Raw genomic sequence first — 22,360 nt, forward strand, 5'->3', positions numbered from 1 at the left:
AAGGGGGAACACTTGTTCAGAAAGGCAAGCAGCCGGCCGGTCGGCTCTTCCGCCCGTCCTCCGTCTCTTTAGTGACGTCAGCACGCCGCGACCGACGTACGTTTCGTCAGAAATGATGTTTTCAAGGTGTGACGTTTTCATATCATTGCGATCTGATCTGGGGGTGTCGTTAACCTTTAATTGACACCCCCAGCGTATCGCATATGGCAGTGTGAACTGCCAGGGGTGCGGATGCGATGCGGGAACATGCTGTATATTTGCAGTGTTCCCGCATCGCACAAATGTGAACCGGCACTGATGGAGAGAAAATGAAGGAGAAGAGAAAAAAAATCACCTCTAATGTTGGGTGTCCTACTTGTTTGGATGTTGCTGCATTATGTAAAACTATTAGAATAGGTTTTTTACATTTTGGAATGGGGTGCCTTGAGACTGTCCATCATTTTAAAGCGTGCCTTGACTGAAAAAAGGTTGAGAAACACTTATCTAGCACAACCCCTCCCTCCGTACATGGCATAGCTCACATTGTAACCCTTTATGAAGCAGCCAGAAGAAGAGATAAAAGGAAATGTTATAGAGCAGTGGTCTCCAAATTGCGGCCCCGGGGCCAGATGCGGCCTGCCTTCATCTGGCCCTCGAGGCATAATTCCTGCCATAGACACCAACAATTGGGCATAATTCTTGACACCAACAATGGGGCCTCATTCCTTTCACTGACACAAACAATGGGGCACCATTCCTTTCATTGACACCAACAATGGGGTACCATTCCTTCCACTGACACCAACTATCTGCACCCCTTTAAATGATAAAACAATATGTGTCAGTGCTGCTCTTTTAATAAAATCTCACAAATAAATTACAAATAAAACATAAACACTTGTATGCAAATTAGGTGCTACAGTGCCATAAAGTGCAAAAAAAAGTGACTTAGAGCAATAGTGCCAGTAAACAATATACATAAATATTCAATGAATTGTACACTCCTATAGAGTTCATAAAGTGCTCGTGGTGCTCCAATAAATTAATCCAGTCCAAAAAGTGCTTCAAATATGCTCATCAGTGGTGCTCACCTCTTGTGTCCCCACTCACTGGAAAGACTTCCTCCATACCCTCTGCACCCCCTCCATACCCTCTGCACCTCTCTGCACCCCTGCATACCCTCTGCCCCTCTCCATACCCTCTGCACCTCTCCATACCCTCTGCACCTCTCCATTCCCTCTGCACCTCTCCATTCCCTCTGCACACCTCTATTCCCTCTGCACCCTTCCATACCCCCCTCTGCACATCTCTGTATCTCCAGAACCCCTGTTCCCCTTGCAAGTCTCCATACCTCTAGTATGCCCCACCCCCAGTACATCTCTGCACCCCCCCTCCTGCATCCCCAGCACCCTCACCCCTCTGTATCTTGCATCATCCCATGTAACCCTCCTAATCTTTGTAACCTGTTTAAACCCAATGGAGACATACTGTTGCATTCCTCAGACTACTGTGGTTTCTTAGGGGATGGCGGGAGTACACAAGGGGCGGAGCCCACACAGAACCTTGTGTAGCTGGGTCATTAGTGATAATAATACTGATGCCCGAAACCTCTCTCTTCACCTCCTGCAGTGGAGTAGGGACTCAGGAGAGGGTTCAGTACACTTACTTGGCTTGTGTACTGAAGCCGGGGCTGCCCGGCACAGACGCTCCTCCTCCCTACTGTATAGTATAGCATAAGCTGCTGGAGGTCAAGAGAGAGGTTCACGGCAGCAGAGCTATACTTCCACCACCGCCACAGAGAAGCCACAGAACTGCCGGCTGAGGTTGCAGAGTGAGGATCTGGGAACCGCAGCAACACTAGTGAGCCCAAAGCTGCGATCCCGGGACAAAGCCATCATAGGGGGGTATGCTATTTGCGGGCAGAAGGGGCAGCTGCTTTTGGCCCCATGACAAGGGGTGATGTTGTGGATGGCCCTGTATGTTGTGGTTAGTGTTTTGAATTTTATACGGTGGAGTAGGGGAATCCAGTGAAGGGATTGACAGAGAGTAGCAGCAGTCACGGATCGCTTAGTAAGGTGTATTAGTCCAGCAGCAGCAGTATTCATAATAAACTGAAGAGGTGATAGCCTGTGTAAAGGTAGGCCAGTAAGGAGGGAGTTGCAGTAGTCAAGGAAGGACTACTAGTCAATGAAATAACCAAGGAGGGAATACCTTGCTTTGTGGTGTCGTTAGTAAGAAAGGGTGAATTCTGGAAATGTTGTGGAGGTTAAGGCGGCAAGATTTAAAGCGGAGTTCCACCCAAAAGTGGAACTTCCGCTTTAAATAGTCCTAACCCCCTGACATGCCACATTTGGCATGTCATTTTTGGGGGGGGGAGCGGGTACCTAGTTTTGACAGGTACCCGCTCCCACTTCCGCTCGGAGCGCCGCGGCGCCCTGAGCGGAAGTTCTCCTCTCTCCCTACAATCTTCTGGGACATGTCAGAGGTCCCAGAAGATTGCCGGCCAATCACGACGCGTAGCGCAACTCGCGCATGCGCAGTGCGTACCCGGCTGTGAAGCCGCAAACTGTCACAGCCGGGTGCCCACATCAGTGATGCCGGCGCCGCGGAGCAGAGAGGGAGAAGACGGCGCATCGCTGGACCGTGGGACAGGTGAGTGTGCGGTTAGGCTGGAACTCCGCTTTAAGGTAGGGTTTAGAGATATAATTCAGAATAAACTAAATTGGGTTGCCATCATCCCTGGTTAGATACCCATCTGGAAATACTACCTGTAAGTCACAATGTATGACTAAACACACATATACCACTGCCATATAGGTTATTATGCCCTCCTAACACCATAATTGCCGTTCCTGACAGACCCTTCTTGGAAACTACCTCTGCATCATAGGTACACAACCTGAAAAAACGATGTTATTATATTGAATGTTATATTCAGCACAATTGTCACTAATTTTTGCAATCTTTCACTTTATAGAGTATGGTGGTTTTTTTCCTTGATAAAGGCTATTGTATTGAATAAATGCCGAAACGCGTCGGAACCCCAGTTTCTACAACCGGGGATCACCACTCCAAGTTATAAGTACTATAGTTCACAACATAGACGGTATCATTGATGCATAGCACCTATGTTATCTTGCTTATTATTTGCATTTGCTTCTTGTTTTGTTTACTTTATGTATTTTATCAATAAATTTGTATTTTATTACAAAACTTGCCCAAAAAAGGCGGCAAGATTTAGCCAGCGATTAGATTTTGGGACTGAAGGAGAGGTCAGAGTCTAGGATTACGCTCAGCACCCTGGCATGTGTGGCGGGACCAATAGTTGTGTCTTTGATCTCAATAGTAAAGTCATGGGGAGGGGATCAGGGAGGAGGAAATATTAAAAGCTCAGTTTTAGGAAGATTGAGTTTGAGGAAGTGATGCGAAATCCACACCACTGATTGGATCAGCTTCCAATCATCATTTCCAGATCTTGATGACATGGCTGTGCGGGTGGACCAATGCACACAGTGAGCAATAGAAGCTGCAGCAAGTCAGATAGAGCCTTCGCCATTTCCTGGATGGAGGACTTCCAGCACCAACTAGATATGGTCTCCCCAGCGTGACTGTCCCTGGCCCACCCCCTTTCATTCATTGGATTGTGGTTCTTTCAATCATGGTGGCTCCATTATTCAGAGACACGGTTGGATAAACAACTAAATTAGATTTGCAATGAAAATAGAAAAGTTTTATTAAAAAAAAAACAAAAAGAAAACATTGTTGATGAGGGGAAGAACAATGGAAGAAGTTTAATTTAATTTAATTTAATTTTGTAAATGCAGCTTCATACTGGCACAACCCCACTGAATCCTCTCTAAGTGACAAGCTCTTATAAAGTCTGGGGAACAGTACACTCGTCAGGTGGCCTGCCCTGTAATTGTTGTTCTCGCAGAAGTTGCTCCGCAGACATTGACTGCAATAACTGACAGATAAGTGGGGTCTGTAGACTGGAAAGCCACAAATGATAAATTATGTTGAAATAATATATAATCAGCAATCACTGAAAATATGAAATGTCAGACGCACTTTATATTAAATGTTACATTACAATAAAATGAATATGGAGTTTTCAGCTTACATCTACATAGAATAGAAAAAGAATATTACAGTTTATGGGTGGTTTGGCTGATGGGAATGTCCCAATAGATCTCCCTGTGACAGATGTCCCCATAAAGAGCAAAGTCCGGTATTCTTACACCCCGTCTTGTGCCGTGTGTGGGGATAATTATTTGCTAGCGACTGCAGACAGCTGATCTCTTATCCTGCCTAATCCATCCAACATGGTGTCCAGGGTTTCTTTGCTGAGTTCCATGGTCAGGGTGGATGTCGCTGGGTCAAGCCCACACAGATCTGGATCCTCTTGAATCTAACGAAGAAACAGATGTATGAAAATCGTACATCCCCTAAACACTAATGGAAGTGAATGGCGTTTGCTACATCCTATGACCATGCAAGATGAACAACAATTAATGACAATTCTCACTTGGCAGAGGCCAGCATACATTTATTAAACTCTTCCTGCCCAATCCCGGCACTGCTTTAGCAGGGTTTTTGGGGGGGGGGGGGGGGGGGGGACAGGACGGACCAGCCTATCACATGGTCCATGTGATTGGCTGTCAAAAGGATCACTTGATCGGAAGCCAGTGCCCTTGGCTCCTGATCATTAGTAAAGATATTGCATATATGTTACATGGGTGGAAAGAGGTCAAAAGAGAAGTTTGGGATTTAAAAAAAAACAATTATACTCACCTAGGTGGATGCTGCATCGATCCAATGTTGCATCTGTCACCCACCGACTCTGCAGTGAGAACTGAGCAATCAAACACTGCTGATCACTCAGTTCTCCCCCTCCGCTCTGAGTAGAGCGTCGTGACTGTCAAACAGCGGCTCTCTGCTCTCCCCTCCAGCGCTTACTGGAGCGCTGGGCTGTGGAGAGGGCGGGAGGGGCTGAGTGATATCAGCTGACAGCAGGTTTTAGCCCTCTGTTGGCTGAAAAGGGGGTCACAGGAATGTAGAACAAACTTCACTCCTGTGATCCATAGAAGTAGGGCTAAAAAACAGAACACACAGAACAGTCATTTAGAGTCACTTAACCACTTGCCTACCGCCCGCCGCCTTTTTACGGCGGCAGGGCGGCTCGGCTGCATCCAGTCACGTAGTACTAGGTGACTGGAGTGCATGTGGTTTTGACACAGCGGGAGGCGGGCCGCGATCATCAGAAAAACCAAGAGAAGACCCGCCTTCTTATGTAAACAAAGCAGGCAGGTCTTCTCGCAGACAGGCAGGGAAAGATCAGCAGTTTCAGCTAAGCTGAAACTGCATCTCTCTGTGCCTGTCACAGAACCCTGCCCCCCCCCCCCCACACACACACAGTCAGTAAGCATATTAGGCACACATTAGCCCCTTTGATCACCCCCAGTATTAACCCCTTCCCTCCAGTGTCATTTATACAGTAACAGTGCATATTATTTATCACTGTATTAGTGTCACTGGTCCCCAAAAATTGTCAAAAATGTCAGTTAGGGGTCCGATCTGTCCGCCGCAATGCCGCAGTCCCGCTAAAAATCCCTGAACGCCGCCATTACTAATAAAAAAAAAATAAATAAAAAGTCCAAAACTCTATCCCCTAGTTTGTAAACGCTATAACTTTTACGCAAACCAATTAAAATACGTTTTGGGATTTTTTTTTACCAAAAATATGTAGCAGAATACAAATTGGCCTAAACTGATAAGAAATTACATTTTTAAAACATTTTTATTGGGAATGTTTTATAGCAGAAAGTAAAAAATATGGCGTTCTTTTCAAAATTCGGGCTCTTTTTTTGTTTATAGCGCAAAATCTAAACCCCGCAGAGGTACTCAAATACCACCAAAAGAAAGCTCTATTTGTGGGAAAAAAAGGACATCAATTAGGGGGTGTATGTGATCCCTGCGCTGTCTGAGGTGGCCAGAGACTCCCTGTTGCAGCGCCACTGGGACTGATACTAAGGCAGTAAATGATATAATTAAAGGGGTAGTGGTGCGCTTCAGGGATCAGCTCTAATGGATCTCTATTTGGGTTGGTGGCAGTGATGTGTATAAATCTTGCTTTAAAGGTGCTCCGCGTGATAAATATATTTTTAAAATAATTAGGTGATGAAAGTGCAGGTGTGTCAATCAAATCAGTAAATATCAAGGTATTTCTTAAATAAATAAATATATGAGTACGGTGTGTATCAATAGATAAATAAATAAATAAATAAATATCAGAATGCTACTTCTTTGCCAGTGACATCAATAAATAAATTATATAAATCCAGTGTTGGCCTTCAATCTGATTCATAAACAGTAAAAACAAATATATATTGTGCTCAAAATAAAGTGCTACATGCAATTTTCTATTAAAACAGTGCTAGAAAAGATATCTGTGAATAGTTCGATTGCAATCCTTCAAATACCAATATTTAAATGAGATAGTCCAGAAGAAAAAAAATTATATAGAGAACATCCAAAATAGCTTGTGTGAATACGTTCCTCGCTTATATCCGTGCTTCACTCATGCAATCAAGTGGCTATGATCTCCTTCACCTTGTGTGTCACCTCTGAGTGCTCTAGCCTCTCACCTTATAGGCAAGATCAATATGCCTTTGGTATCTATCCAAGCTCAACGATAGACTCAATTTTTCTCTCAATCCGGATCCTTTCTTCCTTAATGGAGCTGCTTTCTTGGATCCCTCTAAGTGTTTGTCTTGATCGTTTTTAATACTATCCTCTTTATCCGATCTTTAGTGTGCCTCAGAGACAAAGACTATTCATGGTGCAGTATATCCAACTCATTTATTAAAATATAAAGATTTACACTTACAATTTAGGCATGATACTTCAGCATGTAAACAAAAAACCAGCCGCCGCTGTGGAGATCGGGCTCCGTTGTAACGTCACTTCCGGCTCCTCCTACGCGTTACGTCACGAGGTCACGTGACTTCCTCAGGGAGTGGTTATAGCTGGAGTGACGTTCATTATATAGCGGCGAGACCGGATATATACCGGCCGCCATTTTTTTGGAGTTCTATTGCATTGCTTCTTGGCGGAAGTTCTCCTTCGGCCATTTTTTGTTTTTCTGCCCGCCCGTTCAATATGCTAATAGCTATAGCTATAGGTATATATCCGGTCTCGCCGCTATATAATGAACGTCACTCCAGCTATAACCACTCCCTGAGGAAGTCACGTGACCTCGTGACGTAACGCGTAGGAGGAGCCGGAAGTGACGTTACAACGGAGCCCGATCTCCACAGCGGCGGCTGGTTTTTTGTTTACATGCTGAAGTATCATGCCTAAATTGTAAGTGTAAATCTTTATATTTTAATAAATGAGTTGGATATACTGCACCATGAATAGTCTTTGTCTCTGAGGCACACTAAAGATCGGATAAAGAGGATAGTATTAAAAACGATCAAGACAAACACTTAGAGGGATCCAAGAAAGCAGCTCCATTAAGGAAGAAAGGATCCGGATTGAGAGAAAAATTGAGTCTATCGTTGAGCTTGGATAGATACCAAAGGCATATTGATCTTGCCTATAAGGTGAGAGGCTAGAGCACTCAGAGGTGACACACAAGGTGAAGGAGATCATAGCCACTTGATTGCATGAGTGAAGCACGGATATAAGCGAGGAACGTATTCACACAAGCTATTTTGGATGTTCTCTATATAATTTTTTTTCTTCTGGACTATCTCATTTAAATATTGGTATTTGAAGGATTACAATCGAACTATTCACAGATATCTTTTCTAGCACTGTTTTAATAGAAAATTGCATGTAGCACTTTATTTTGAGCACAATATATATTTGTTTTTACTGTTTATGAATCAGATTGAAGGCCAACACTGGATTTATATAATTTATTTATTGATGTCACTGGCAAAGAAGTAGCATTCTGATATTTATTTATTTATTTATTTATTTATCTATTGATACACACCGTACTCATATATTTATTTATTTAAGAAATACCTTGATATTTACTGATTTGATTGACACACCTGCACTTTCATCACCTAATTATTTTAAAAATATATTTATCACGCGGAGCACCTTTAAAGCAAGATTTATACACACCACTGCCACCAACCCAAATAGAGATCCATTAGAGCTGATCCCTGAAGCGCACCACTACCCCTTTAATTAGGACATCAATTGTATTTGGGTACAGCGTCACACAACCACGCAATTTTCTGTTAAAGTAACGCAGTGCTGAATTCGCAAAAAATAGCCTGGTCATTAAGGCGGTAAAACCTTCCGGGGCTGAAGTGGTTAAAGCTTTGTTCAATAGACATACAGTGCATCCGGAAAGTACTCACAGTGCTTCACTTTTTCCACATTTTTTTATGTTACAGCCTTTATTGCAAAATGGATTAAATTCATTATTTTCCTCAAAATTCTACAAACAATTCCCCATAATGACAATGTGAAAGAAGTTTGTTTGAAATCTTTGCAACACCAGGTGGCTCTGATGAAGAGGGTTCTCCCTTGAAATGCGTCAGCCCTACCAGTACAGACACCTCCAGTCCTTCTGCAGCACTGACAGTATCCTTGTCCTGGAGGTCACCTGACTGCATCAGGATTTAATGTGCATATTTACAGCATATGTTTTTGAATATGCTGTATGACACTCTTTTTTTTTACTCTTCAATAAATGTTTTATGATATTGCACTAGGTCGATGCGCTCTTCTCTTGTTTTTTGTTGTTTTCTAGTTAATAGTGCATGTCAGAGCACAAACCAAGCCATGAAGTCAAAGAAATTGCCTGTAGACCTCCGAGACAGAATTGTATAGAGGCACAGATCTGGGCAAGGGTACAGAAAATTTTCTGCAGCATTGATGGTTCCCATGAGCACAGTGACCTCCATCATCCGTAAATTGAAGAAGTTTGGAACCACCAGGACTCTTCCTAGAGCGGGACACCCGGCCAAACTGAGCAATCGGGGGAGGAGGGGCTTAGATAGGGAGTTGACCAAGAACCCGATGGTCACACTGACAGAGCTCCAGCACTTCTCTGTGGAGAGAGGAGAACCTTCTAGAAGAACATCCATCTCTGCAGCACTCCACCAATCAGGCCTGTATGGTAAAGCAGCCAGAAGGAAGCCACTCATAAGTAAAACGCACATGACAGCCCGACTTGAGTTTGCCAAAAGGCATCTGAAGGACTCTCAGACCATGAGAAACAAAATCCTCTGGCAAGAAATGGAACAAGTGGCGCAAGCTGTTAGCACTACATAAAAACGATAGTCCATATAATAGCACATCAAGGCTATGATAAAGTCTTAACGTGAGATGAGGAAATAGTCTGAATGCTCAGGGCCAGCCTGATGGGGAGCAGAAGCGATCTCCAAACATGCAACAAACAAAAGAGAAAACAGGTGCCTCTGAGTTAAGACTGCGATTTAATATGGCAAACAAGTAATAAAAACTTACATCAAGGTAAGTATAAGCAGACAAGATGGGTCCTTCCGGTGTCCGTGTGGAGGCTGGGGCTTGGAGTCATCACTGTGGGTCTGTAATCATCTCCTCTCTTCCTCTTCCTGTCCAGCAGGAAGTGGAGGGTGTCACAGTAGTGATATGGAGGCTTGGACAGAAGGGTGAAACCGCAGTGAGATGGAGGCTTGGGCCGCACGGTGGCCGTGATGCTCGTCCACAGGATCTTCCGGCGTAATGACTGACGCGTTTCCGAGCATGCACACTGTGGGGGGAAAACCAGCGCGCGCTCCTTTTTCAAAGTCAGAAACAAAATTCTCTGGCCTGATGAGACAAAGATTGAACTCTTTGGCCTGAATGGAAAGCGCCATGTCTGGAGGAAATGAGGCCCTTATTACCTTGCCAATACGATCGCTACAGTGAAGCATGGTGGCAGCATCATGCTGTGGGGATGTTTTTCAGTGGCAGGAACTGGGAGACTAGTCAGGATTGAGGGAAAGATGAATGCAGCAATGTACAGAGACATTCTTGATGAAAACCTGCTCCAGAGGGCTCTGGACCTCAGACTGGGGCGAAGGTTCATCTTCCAACAGGACAAAGAGTGGCTACTGGACAACTCTGTGAATGTCTTTGAGTGGCCCAGTCAGAGCCCAGAATTGAACATCTCTTGATTGATTGAGATCTGAAAATGGCTGCGGACCGATGCTTCTCATCCAGTCTGATGGTCATTGAAAGGTCCTGCAAAGAAGAATGGGAGAAACTGCCCGCAAATAGGTATGCCAAGCTTGTAGCATCATACTCAAAAAGACTTGAGTCTGTAATTGGTGTCAAAGGTTCTTCAACAAAGCACTGAGCAAAGGCTGTGATACTTATGTAGATGGGATTTTTTTTTTTTTAATAAATTTGCAAATATTTCAAATAAACTTCTTTCACGTTGTCATTATGGGGGATTGTTTGTAGATTTTTGAGGAACAAATTAATTTAATTAATTTTGGAATAAGGCTGTAACATAACAAAATGTGAAAAAAAAAGAAGCGCAGTGAATACTTTTTGAATGCACTGTATAAAGCATTGCTGTTAGCTTAAGTGCCAATTCACATTGGTGCGATGCGGGAACCCTGCGAATCCACTCCGGGTTCCCGCAAAGTTAACGACACCCCAAGATTAGTTCGCATATCGCAGTGCGAACTGTCAGTTCCGACAGGAATCGGATTACATAGGTGTGATCACCCATGTGATCCGATTCTGGTGCGGAGCAAAAAAAGGGTCCTGTGCAACTTTGGTCCGAATGCGATGCAAATTCAGCCATGCAATCTGTATGGCTGAATTTGCATCGCACAGATATCGCATGTAATTTGCACAGCAGTGCGGTGCGAGTCACATGCAATGTCTGACATCGCATATGTGTGAACCGGCACTAAACCACACCCATATTGAAAAATGAATAACAAATATATTTTAACCCTTTCATGACCAGCGATCATCAATGCTAAGTTGCTCAGGCCATATTTAGCAGCATTAGCATTAATCAGTTTACTGACTAATTTTCATACCTAAATAATAAATAGTTGTTTTTTTTTTTTTTTCCAAATAAGATTGATATAAAGCTGGACTCCGGACATAAAAACAAGGGATATACTGTAAATCCATTTTTGTGTGCACCAAATGCCTTTGCAAACAAAGTTATTACAGTGGTTCTCAACCTGGATTCGATCGAACCCCAGGGGTTCGGTGAGTCAGTCTCGTGGGTTCGGCGGAGGCACACCCGACTCATATGATTCGTGACGACACGCACAGTGGTGGGATTCAGCCGGTTCGCACCGGTTCCACAGAACCGGTTACTAAATATTTGAAAGTTCGCAGAACCATCTGTAGATCATCCTCCTGATCCGCTGACCGCTCTGCTGCTCTCTCTGTTCTCTGTCGGCGCTCTCTCTCTGCAGGGAGGCGGCCGGAGCCCACACACTGCATTGGTTGCTAGGCTAGAGTCGCTTAGGGTCTAGCAACCAGTGACATCACTCCTTTCTCCTCCAAGCCGCCTCCTCCCAGACAGTCCCCGACTCCCCGCCTATTACAATTTGGCTCTAGTAGGAAAGGGTGGACCCAGGGCGCAGAGCAGTGCGCCCCGAGCCCACCCATTGCGTGACAATAGCGAATGAAAATTCGCTATTGTCACACGGATCCTCCTCCTCCTCGGCCAGGAGGCGGGAGGACTCGAGGAGACGCGGGGACTGAAGAGAAGAAGCCGCCGCTACAACAGGTAAGTCAAGTGCACTGGTCTCGGGGGGGGGGGGGGGGGTTTGCAATGCTGTTCACTCTGCATTGAAGGGGGCACGATGGTCTCTGCATTGAAGGGGGCACGATGATCTCTGCATTGAAAGGGGGCACGCTGGTCTCTGCATTGAAAGGGGGCACGCTGGTCTCTGTGCATTGAAAGGGGGCACGCTGGTCACTGTGCATTGAATGGGAGCGCGCTGGTCACTGTGCATTGAAAGGGGGGCACGCTGGTCACTGCGCATTGAAAGGGGGCACGCTGGTCATACGTATATACCTAAAATAATATATACCTATGTTTTGAATTTGAAAAAATCATATTTTATTTTTCCAATTAAGAAGGGTTCGGTGAATGCGCATATGAAACTGGAGGGGTTCAGTACCTCCAACAAGGTTAAGAACCACTGTATTACCAGGTAAAAAAAGCAGCGATATCATAACTGGGCTGTACATAGCCTGTGCAGAGAGCAGAGCTGTGGGGGGAACAAAGCAGGCCACACCCACTATAAGCTGCCTGTAGAAAACTACAGGAAGGGGTGGAGACAAGACCAGTCACCCTGCACAAGGAGAGAGAGCAGCAGCAAGTCTCACACTGGATTACTGCACAGAGTTGTATTAAATACACAAAGCACACCAAGATTCAGGTAACAATATATATATATATATACACATCATTTGCTGATCCCGGCATTCAGCCTTAAGGACAGTATTGTCCCCGAGGTTACCGATACAAAAGTCACATGTATTTACTTAGCTAATAAATACACCACAGTGGCCCAGATTGACACCCACCTTCATCTGTAGTAGGCACGTCGGCACAGCCATTCTAGTCACTGAATCCGATGAGGTCTTTATATCGACTCTCCAGTCTAGATCCACAAGATGAGGCAGCGAGACTGCAGTCAGAAAGGAGAGGGTTAATGCTGAGGAAACAGTGTACATATAGAAACCAAATCAATACAATAAAGCTGTGACTTCCAAAAAAAAAAAACATAAGGAACCCCATTTTTGTGATACTCAAGACCGGCTTTCATTGGCCTTTGGGGCCCTTGGAATACACTATATTACCAAAAGTATTGGGACACCTGCCTTTACATGAACATGAACTTTAATGGCATCCCAGTCTAAGTCCGTGGGGTTCAATATTGAGTTGGCCCACCCTTTGCAGCTATAACAGCTTCAACTCTTCTGGGAAGGATGTCCACAAGGTTTAGGAGTGTGTCTATGGGAATGTTTGACCATTTTTCCAGAAGTGCATTGTGAGTTTGCAGTCTACACTCTAATTCATACCAAAAGTGTTCTATCGGGTTGAGGTCAGGACTCTGTACAGTCCAGTCAAGTTCCTCCACCCCAAACTCGCTCATCCATGTCTTTATGGACCTTGCTTTGTGCACTGGTGCGCCGTCATGTTGGAACAGGAAGGGGCCATCCCCAAACTGTTCCCTCAAAGTTGGGAGCATAAAATTGTCCAAAATGTCTTGGTATGCTGACGCCTTAAGAGTTCTCTTCACTGGAACTAAGGGGCCAAACCCAACCTCTGAAAAACAACCCCACACCATAATCCCCCCTCCACCAAATGATTTGGACCATTGCACAAAGCAAGGTCCATAAAGACATGGATGAGTGAGTTTGGGGTGGAGGAACTTGACTGGCCTGCATAGAGTCCTGACCTCAACCTGATAGAACAGCGATCCCTAACCTTTTTGATACCAGGGACCACTTTGGTGTCAGTCAATATTTTCAGGGACCGGGGGGGGGGGGGTAAGGTCCCTTGTATGGCTCACCTCTCTCTATAGGGACCAGTAAAGGGACCAGTAACCAACAATAGCGAGCAGTGACTGGATGAACTATTCCCTATATATAGGAGAGTCTTTTTGACCCATGGATTTACACCATATTCTCCCTTTACAAGTGGTTTTGGTTTCTAACTGACACCCCAGAATTTGGAGACTCAAAAGGTGAGATCCGTGGTGTGCAGGCCGAGACAGGAGCGCCGGGTTATTTGGGTTTCCATTTTTTCCACCTTACGACCTCAGACGCTTTATCTCTATCATCTTCCGTTTGGAAATTGGCGTTGATGGGATACCCTGAAGAAGCTACAAGCGAAACGCGTAGCGATCCTGCTAATTTTGGAGATACCCATGGAATTTAGAAAATATACTTCATCTACTTTCAATTACATGATCATTATCTACAGTACGGGTATCCCCATGGGCTGCTTCCTTTTGATATAGGGGAGAGCCTGTTGTTATTTGTATTACTAGGAGATATTGTATTAATTTTGTATTGATCTTAAACATTTTTTAACAATGTTCAAATAAAATGCATTTTTTATATAAACACTTGCGTTTATTTCTCCTGGGGTTTATGAGTGGCTACCTCCAAAGTCCCACTTTCCTTCGCTTTTTTTCATTAGTCCTTATATTAAAAGTCAGCAGCTACAGTATTTGTAGCTGCTGACTTTAACTTTTTCTTAAAGCGGAGTTCCGGCCAAAAAAAACACACTTTGGGCCATCCGCTTGCTGACAATCACCTGAAAAAGAAATGGTAGTCCCGATTTTTTTTTGTGGTTTACTTACCTTGTTATTGAAGAAAATATACTTACCTTTCTTCCACTTTCTCCCTCTGTGGTCGCGGCCCGCGCTGTCTCTTCCTGCTTGCATTGACTCCTGGGAGCTGAACGCCATTGCTCCCAGGAATCAATGCGCCTGCACCGGCCCTGCGCGTCAGTTGCGCGTCATTCCCTGCTAAACAGCTTCTGGGCATGCCCAGAAGCTGTGCAGGGATGATGCGCCTGCCCCGGAAGTGACGAGTGGGGCCGGTGCAGGGCATTCTGGGACCGAAGAGGACACCAAAGAGGATGCTCTGGCTTCAGCTGCCCACACCTGAGATGGCAGCGCTGGACAAGACATTTTCAAGGTACTGTAAGTATTTCTTCTAAAAGGTAAGTGTAACCTGGGACAGTTCACAGGCTATCCATTATGAAATGCACTAGCCCTGACTGTCCCGGGGGTATTTTTATCTAAAAAACGTTTCAGAGGCCGGAACTCCGCTTTAATACAGGTTGGAACTCGGCTGTAATACAAACCTGTGACTTCCTTCTCTATCACGTATATGAAGAAGACAGGATAACGTTCACTTACTGCTGGTGTTCTGAGCTTCGTTCCTCCACGCAGATCTGTAGATATAACACAGGAAGAGAATGCGTGAAACCTAAAGTATAAACCCCAAATCCATTTTCCAGTATCTCCGACATTGTTCCTGCATTCAGTTTTCTTAAGAAATTATTTTTTGTTAATCCCTACCTGGGGATCTCAACAAAAACATCATTACATGTTGATGGCTGACAACGCTAAGCCACTGCCTCGCAATTAGCAGAGGTGTTGTCAGTCTGCCATGTGTGCTCCTTCAGCAGGCAGCTGGGCTGCCTATTAGATAGACATCCCAGCTACCAACCTTGACTAACGTTACACATTTTTAACACCATGCAGGATGTCATAAAACTAATCAGGGGCAGACAGAACAGTCAGCGGTGATTTACCACTTACCCGCATCTAAGGTACAGAGTCCTATGATGTTTACTGTTGCAGAGCCTGGTATTTAGTAGAAGTGTCTTTTGTTTTTTAATCCAAGTCTGCAATGGCTCTGTCACCACTATCTGAGACCACCGTGGCATCACTACAGTAATATATACAAAGAATAGATAAAATGGAACTATGGCGCTACTGAAATGCAAGCATGACAGAGAGTGTCAGGTATGTGAAGAAACAACAAGTGGATACAGATGGTGGCAGCTCCTTTTTATGCAGGTCCTGAGTACCTAATATACATATATAGTAGTAGGGTTGCACTGATACTCGTGCAAATGCCTCTGATACCTGAAACCGATACGTGAGTGACATTGCTAGGGGGTGCGGGCTGCACCCAGGTGACACCCACCACCCGCAATGCCAAGGCCGTTGCGTCGGTTGAGCTGCTCCTTGATCCTGCGCCACTCACCCGGCCTCTCCGCAGCCAGCGGCCCATTTAATTTACTGCACGCCCAGGGGGGTGGAGACTAGGTCAGTTGACTGTAAAGGGGAGGAGCTGGAGAGGAGACCCCCATCGCCGTGTGTTGAGATAGGTGTCACTGCAGACACCACAAACTGCAGATAAAGTGAGTATTGCTTTCACCACACATTTGTCACATTTTGCATAGATAACTCAGATAGTAGGATGCTTTGGTCACTGTCTGTCCCTCTCTCCATTACAATGTGAGTGATACTGGACAGAGAAGGTAAAGTAAAGGCATCAGGGATCAGACATTGCCTTCACTTTACCTTCCGTTATCCTCTGTTCAGTATCACTCACATTGTAAGAGAGACTGTTCTTGGACCCAACAAGATGTCCTGCATTTAACCACTTCCCTTCCGCTACACGTTTATGGACATCCTCAGACGGGAAGGGTGATATCTCGGTCATCACTGCAGCAATGACTAAGATATCATTTTTTAGCCCCAGTGACTCTGCACTAGATAAAAGTAACCCAGGTAGCTAACAAGCCGCTGGATTACCTTTACAGGCGGCGAAAGGGGGTCCCACCCCCCTCCTGCCACCGCTACCTCAAACCAGACTCCCCCATGCGATCTGAAAGCCTGGTAAGGATGCGACCAGCGGCAGACAGTTAGAGGAATGGATGTTGTTCCTCCCACTGTGTGACATCAGAAACAGGAAGCGACAAGGATTTAGCCACTTCCTGTTTCGGCTCTATGTTTACCTGACCGTTAGTAGCCAGGGAAGCAGCCAATCAGACCAATCTGTGTCTGATCGGCTGCATTGGAGGCCAGAGGAGAGATTTGAGGTCCAAAAGACCCCAGATCTCTCCATAAAGGCCCATACTATTACAAAGGATGTTGTTCATCCCTTGTAATAGCAATACAATTGATCAAAAAAAAGTTAAAGGTACAATGTTAGAAAAAAAAAAAAAATCTAAATAATAAATTAACAAAAAAAAATAAAACATTTCAATTAGGTATATGTAATTGGTATCGGCGAGTACTTGAGGAAAAGCATCGGTACTCGGTCTTAAAAAAATGGTATCAGTGCATCCCTATTCAGTAGATAAGCAAACAGAAAGGGCGCCTCCATCTGAAGATAGACTGTTAAAATATCATTAGCAATGAAGAGATAAGTAAAGCGCTCACTTGGTGAAGATAAAGGACCAGCATGTCACCTGTGGAGTTGTAGGTATCACTCGAGCTGTGAAGCCTGTGGCTGTAGTAAGCAGGGTGGATGTGAATAGCGTCTATGGTGCAGACAGCAGGCAGCAGAAAGGTGTCAGAGCTGCAGAGATGATAGCAGCTGGAGGAGGACGCTGTCTGCAACATAGACCAGTGTTTCTCAACCTTTTTTCAGTCAAGGCGCCCTTTAAAATTATGGACAGTCTTGAGGCGCCCCATTCTAAAATCTAAAAACTAAGCTTATAGTTTTACATAACACAGCAACATCAATACACGTAGGACACCCAGCATTAGAGGTAATTTATTCTTCCAAAGCAAATACACTTTTGCAAACTGGTACTGACTAGTATTCCAATGTTTCTTTTCTCCCTCACTTAGCTAATGAGACCCCAAAGCTGACGGAGAGAGGCAAGGGAGGGTCAAACAAGGATGATATGCAGGGCACCCTGGTTGAAAAAGGCTGGCATAGATGATTACTTGTAGATGATTACTACAGCCGCTCGCTTCAAAGTTGGAGAGATACCTACAGCTCCACAGATGACATACTAGTCCATTATCTTCACCAAGTGAGTGCTTTGCTGATCTCTTCATTCCTATTGACATCATTTTAACAGTCTACATTCAGGTGGAGGTGTCCCTTCTCTATGCTTATATATACAGAGAAGAAGACTGTACAGCTCAGATTCATGTGACCAGGCACTGACGATGAGTCAAGAAGAATCTTCTAAGGGTTCATTCACACTAGTGGTTGAGGGGTTGTAACACTCTGCGGTGGAACCACGAACTCCCTTAGCAGCAGCTGGGGGTGTACGCATGAAATTATAATTGCATTCACCAAACAAAACCTATTCGAATGGGGCCACTCTGAAAGCGCCCTGCAACCACGTTCAATACACATGGTTGTGGAGCGCTGATGCAGGGTTTCAGGTGATCCGCCTCCTCGCCGCCTGTTAGATGCTCTCTTAAGAGCGATCTGCAGGTGGATCACTCTTCAGAAAGCAAAGCTAGTGTGGATGAGCCCTAAATCTACCCGCACTGTGTTTTACACATCTCAAATTAAAGCATTAAAGCATATGTAAACCCAAACATGAAATCCTCATATAAACATTAAGATGTGGATGTCAGTTCAAAATGATTTTATATATTTTACAATCTGCAGCTTTTATTACAATAAGACCTGGTGATCCTGCAATGAGGTCCTTGTTCAGGCACTTCCAAAAAAAGGGTGACAATGCTCTGTCACTGTCTTGCTATTTGTTTCCTGCATTGTCACCCTGTCACTACATGCAGTGGATATAAACAGAGGCACAACTGGGAAACAGGGACAAGGAGAGTATTGTCACCCTACAAAAGGAAGTTCCTGAATAAGAACCTTCATTGCAGGAGCAGCAGATATTTTATTTTAATGAATACTGAAGATTTAGAGATACTGAAAATAGCTGTTACACTCACCTCTTCTCCAGTGGTGGGATTCAAAAATGTTAGTAACCAGTTCCGACTTTCCCAGCAGAATGACCAGCGTGCCCCCTTTCAATGCACAGTGACCAGCGTGCCCCCTTTCAATGCACAGTGACCAGCGTGCCCCCTTTTAATGCAGAATGACCAGCGTGCCCCCTTTCAATGCAGAATGACCAGCGTGCCCCCTTTCAATGCACAGTGACCAGCGTGCCCCCTTTCAATGTACAGCGACCAGCGTGCCCCCTTTCAATGCATAGTGACCAGCATGCCCCCTTTCAATGCAGAGAGATCAGCGTGCCCCCTTTAAATGCACAGTGACCAGCGTGCCCCCTTTCAATGCACAGTGACCAGCGTGCCCCCGTTCAATGCACAGTGACCAGCGTGCCCCCTTTCAATGCACAGTGACCAGCGTGCCCCCTTTCAATGTACAGCGACCAGCGTGCCCCCTTTCAATGTACAGCGACCAGCGTGCCCCCTTTCAATGCATAGTGACCAGCATGCCCCCTTTCAATGCAGAGAGACCAGCGTGCCCCCTTTAAATGCACAGTGACCAGCGTGCCCCCTTTAAATGCACAGTGACTAGCATGCCCCCCTTTCAATGCACTGTGACCAGCGCTACGTGCCCCCCTTTCAATGCACAGTGACCAGCGTGCCCCCCTTTCAATGCAGAGAGACCAGTGTGCCCCCTTTCAATGCACAGTGACCAGCATGCCCCCCTTTCAATGCACAGTGACCAGCGCTGCATGTCTTCTCTGATCCAGCGGTGGGTCTCCTCTCTGACAGTTCCGGGTTTCACCTGGAGCTACAGCACTGTGGTCACTCAGAAAAGCTTTTTTTAAACTGTGATGTGGCATGAGGCTCAGTGTTCAAGAAACGCTTTTCTAAATCTAAACCAATCACCTGTGCTGCCAGAGTCTTTCCTGCATCCTCGTGCCCCATTGTCTTCTGTGCCTGCAGTTTCAGTTTCCTCTGTACCCGCTGAGTCCCACTCTGCTCCAGAGTTTTTGGGATTCATCCGTGCCTGCCTCCAGACCACAGTGTTTTTCTGTGCTTCCTCAGCTGTCATTGTCCAATGTACCTCTGATTTCAATGCACCCCAGTTCAGTCTGTGTCTTCTTGTGACCCCAGTGTGTCCTGAGACTCCAGTGCACTTGGTGTGGCCTCTGACATCTAGTGACCCAATTGTGCCCCTGTGCTCCTCATGACTCCCGTGTGCCCCAGAGCATCCTGTGTCATCTGGTGACCCCAGTACACCCTGTAAATACACTGCACCCCAGAGAATTATTTGACACCCCCTGGACACCAATGCACCCCAGAGCACTCTCTGTCATCTTGTGACCCCGATGCAGTTTGTGTTCCATTGCAACCCTGAGCATCTGGTGTCATCTTGTGACCCTAGTGCACTACTGTGAGCCCAGCCACTCCAGTGCTCCCCATGTCATAATGTGATATCAGTAAGCCCCAAGACACCAGTGCACCCAAGAACATCCTGTGTCATCTAGTGACCTGAGTGCATCCCATGACTTCAGTGCATGTCAAGAGTATTCTTGTATGTCATCTAGTGACTCCAGTGCGCTTGTTCACTACAGTGCATCCCAGAGCATCCTGTGTCATCTACTGATGTCAGTGCACCACTGGACGCCCCATGACTAGAGTGCATCTCAGAGCATCTTGTGACATCTGGTGCACCCCATGACTTCAATGCATCTAAGAGCATCTTGTAACCCTAGTTTGCCATTGTGCACTCTATGTTTCCAGTGCACCCAGAGCATCCTTTGTAATCTAGTGACCCCAGAGTGCTCAGTGATGACATTGCGCCTAGAGAATCCTGTGTCATCTAGTGACCCCAGAGTGCTCAGTGATGGCAGTGCACCCAGAGCATCCTGTGTCATGTAGTGACCCCAGAGTGCTCAGTGATGGCAGTGCACCCATAGCATTCTGTGTCATCTAGTGACCCCAGAGTGCCCAGCAATGGCAGAGCACCCATAGCATTCTGTGTCATCTAGTGACCCCAGAGTGCCCAGCGATCGCAGAGCACCCATAGCATTCTGTGTCATCTAGTGACCCCAGAGTGCCCAGCGATGGCAGAGCACCCAGAGAATCCTGTGTCATCTAGTGACCCCAGAGTGCCCAGTGATGGCAGTGCACCCAAAGCATCCTGTTTCATCTAGTGACCCCAGAGTGCCCAGCGATGGTAGTGCACCCAGAGCATCTTTGTTATCTAGGGACCCCAGAGTGCCCAGTCATGGCAGTGCACCCAGAGTATCCTGTGTCATCTAGTGACCCCAGAGTGCCCAGCGATGGCAGTGCACCCAGAGCATCTTTGTCATCTAGGGATCCCAGAGTGCCCAGTGATGGCAGTGCACCCAAAGCATCCTGTGTCATCTAGTGACCCCAGAGTGCCCAGCGATGGTAGTGCACCCAGAGCATCCTGTGTCATCTAGTGACCCCAGAGTGCCCAGTGTTGGCAGTACACCTCAAAGCATCCTGTGTCATCTAGTGACCCCAGAGTGCCCAGTGATGGTAGTGCACCCAGAGCATCCTGTGTCATCTAGTGACCTCAGAGTGCCCAGTGTTGGCAGTACACCTCAAAGCATCCTGTGTGATCTTGTGACCCCAGAGTGCCCAGTGATGGCAGTGCACACAGAACATCTTTGTCAGCTAGGGACCCCAGAGTGCCCAGTGATGGCAGTGCACCCAGAGCATCCTGTGTCATCTAGTGACCCCAGAATGGCCAGTGATGGCATTGCACCCAGAGAATCCTGTGTCATCTAGTGACCCCAGAGTGCTCAGTGATGGCAGTGCACCATGAGCATCCTGTGTCATCTAGTGACCCCAGAGTGCCCAGTGATGGCAGTGCACTCAAAGCATCCTGTTTCATCTAGTGACCCCAGAGTGCCCAGTGATGGCAGTGCACCCAGAGCATCCTGTGTCATCTTGTGACCTCAGAGTGCCCAGTGATGGCAGTGCACCATGAGCATCCTGTGTCATCTAGTGACCCCAGAGTGCTCAGTGATGGTAGTGCACCCAGAGCATCTTTGTCATCTAGTGACCCCAGAGTGCCCAGTGATGGCAGTGCACCCAGAGAATCTGGTGTCATCTAGTGACCCCAGAGTGCCCAGCGATGGTAGTGCACCCAGAGCATCTTTGTCATCTAGTGACCCCAGAGTGCCCAGTGATGGCCGTGCATCCAGAGCATTCTGTGCCATCTAGTGACGTCAGAGTGCCCAGCGATGGCAGTGCACCCAGAACATCTTTGTCAACTAGTGACCCCAGAGTGCTCAGTGATGGCAGTGCACCATGAGCATCCTGTGTCATCTAGTGACCCCAGAGTGCCCAGTGATGGCATTGCACCTCAAAGCATCCTGTGTGATCTTGTGACCCCAGAGTGCCCAGTGATGGCAGTGCACCTTGTGTCATCTAGTGACCCCAGAGTGCCCAGCTATGGTAGTTCGCCCAGAGCATCCTGTGTCATCTAGGGACCCCAGTGATGGTAGTGCACCCAGAGCATCCTGTGTCTTTTAGTGACTCCAGAGTGCCCAGTGATGGCAGTGCACCCAAAGCATCCTGTGTCATCTCGTGACTCCTAGTATGTGCTGTGCACCTCCATGACATCAGTTTCTGCACACAGTTGTCTGACTTGCTATGTTCCACCTTCAGTACCCTCTGCTGCCTCTCACCCCTGGGATATGCTCCTGCAGTCACCCGAATTGTCCTTTTCTCAGTGTTATTTGGACCCCTGTCTAGGACAATAACTTTTCAAATGACAATAAAGCTTATACGAGCTTGGGTTTACATCTACCTGACATGTAGGTAGGCATCTAACTAAGCCTGTCAATACAAAGTACACTGGAAGCAACAAATATGGCCCAGATATCACCCAGAAATAAGAAGCCCCACTCACACATTGTCCAGGATAATTTTGGTCAGGAGGT

At 46.2% G+C, this 22,360-nt stretch overlaps 1 protein-coding gene across 1 annotated transcript in view; it reads right to left on the reverse strand.

The window, feature by feature from the left end:
- Positions 1-4,022: 4,022 nt before the first annotated feature.
- The window catches only part of COMMD9 (COMM domain containing 9), a 22,625-nt gene continuing 4,287 nt past the window's right edge, over positions 4,023-22,360 (reverse strand). Inside the window, exons 3-6 of the mRNA XM_082269722.1 lie at positions 22,330-22,360; positions 14,892-14,926; positions 12,541-12,644; positions 4,023-4,387 (exon numbers count right to left, since the gene is read on the reverse strand). The exon at positions 22,330-22,360 is cut by the window's right edge and continues 109 nt beyond it. Of these exons, the coding sequence (XP_082125848.1) occupies positions 4,247-4,387; positions 12,541-12,644; positions 14,892-14,926; positions 22,330-22,360 (311 nt within the window). The 3' untranslated portion in view covers positions 4,023-4,246. The remainder of the gene's footprint in view (positions 4,388-12,540; positions 12,645-14,891; positions 14,927-22,329) is intronic.

This window comes from Pelophylax lessonae (assembly GCF_965119305.1).
Source record: "Pelophylax lessonae genome assembly, chromosome: 10".
NCBI classification, from domain to species: domain Eukaryota; kingdom Metazoa; phylum Chordata; class Amphibia; order Anura; family Ranidae; genus Pelophylax; species Pelophylax lessonae.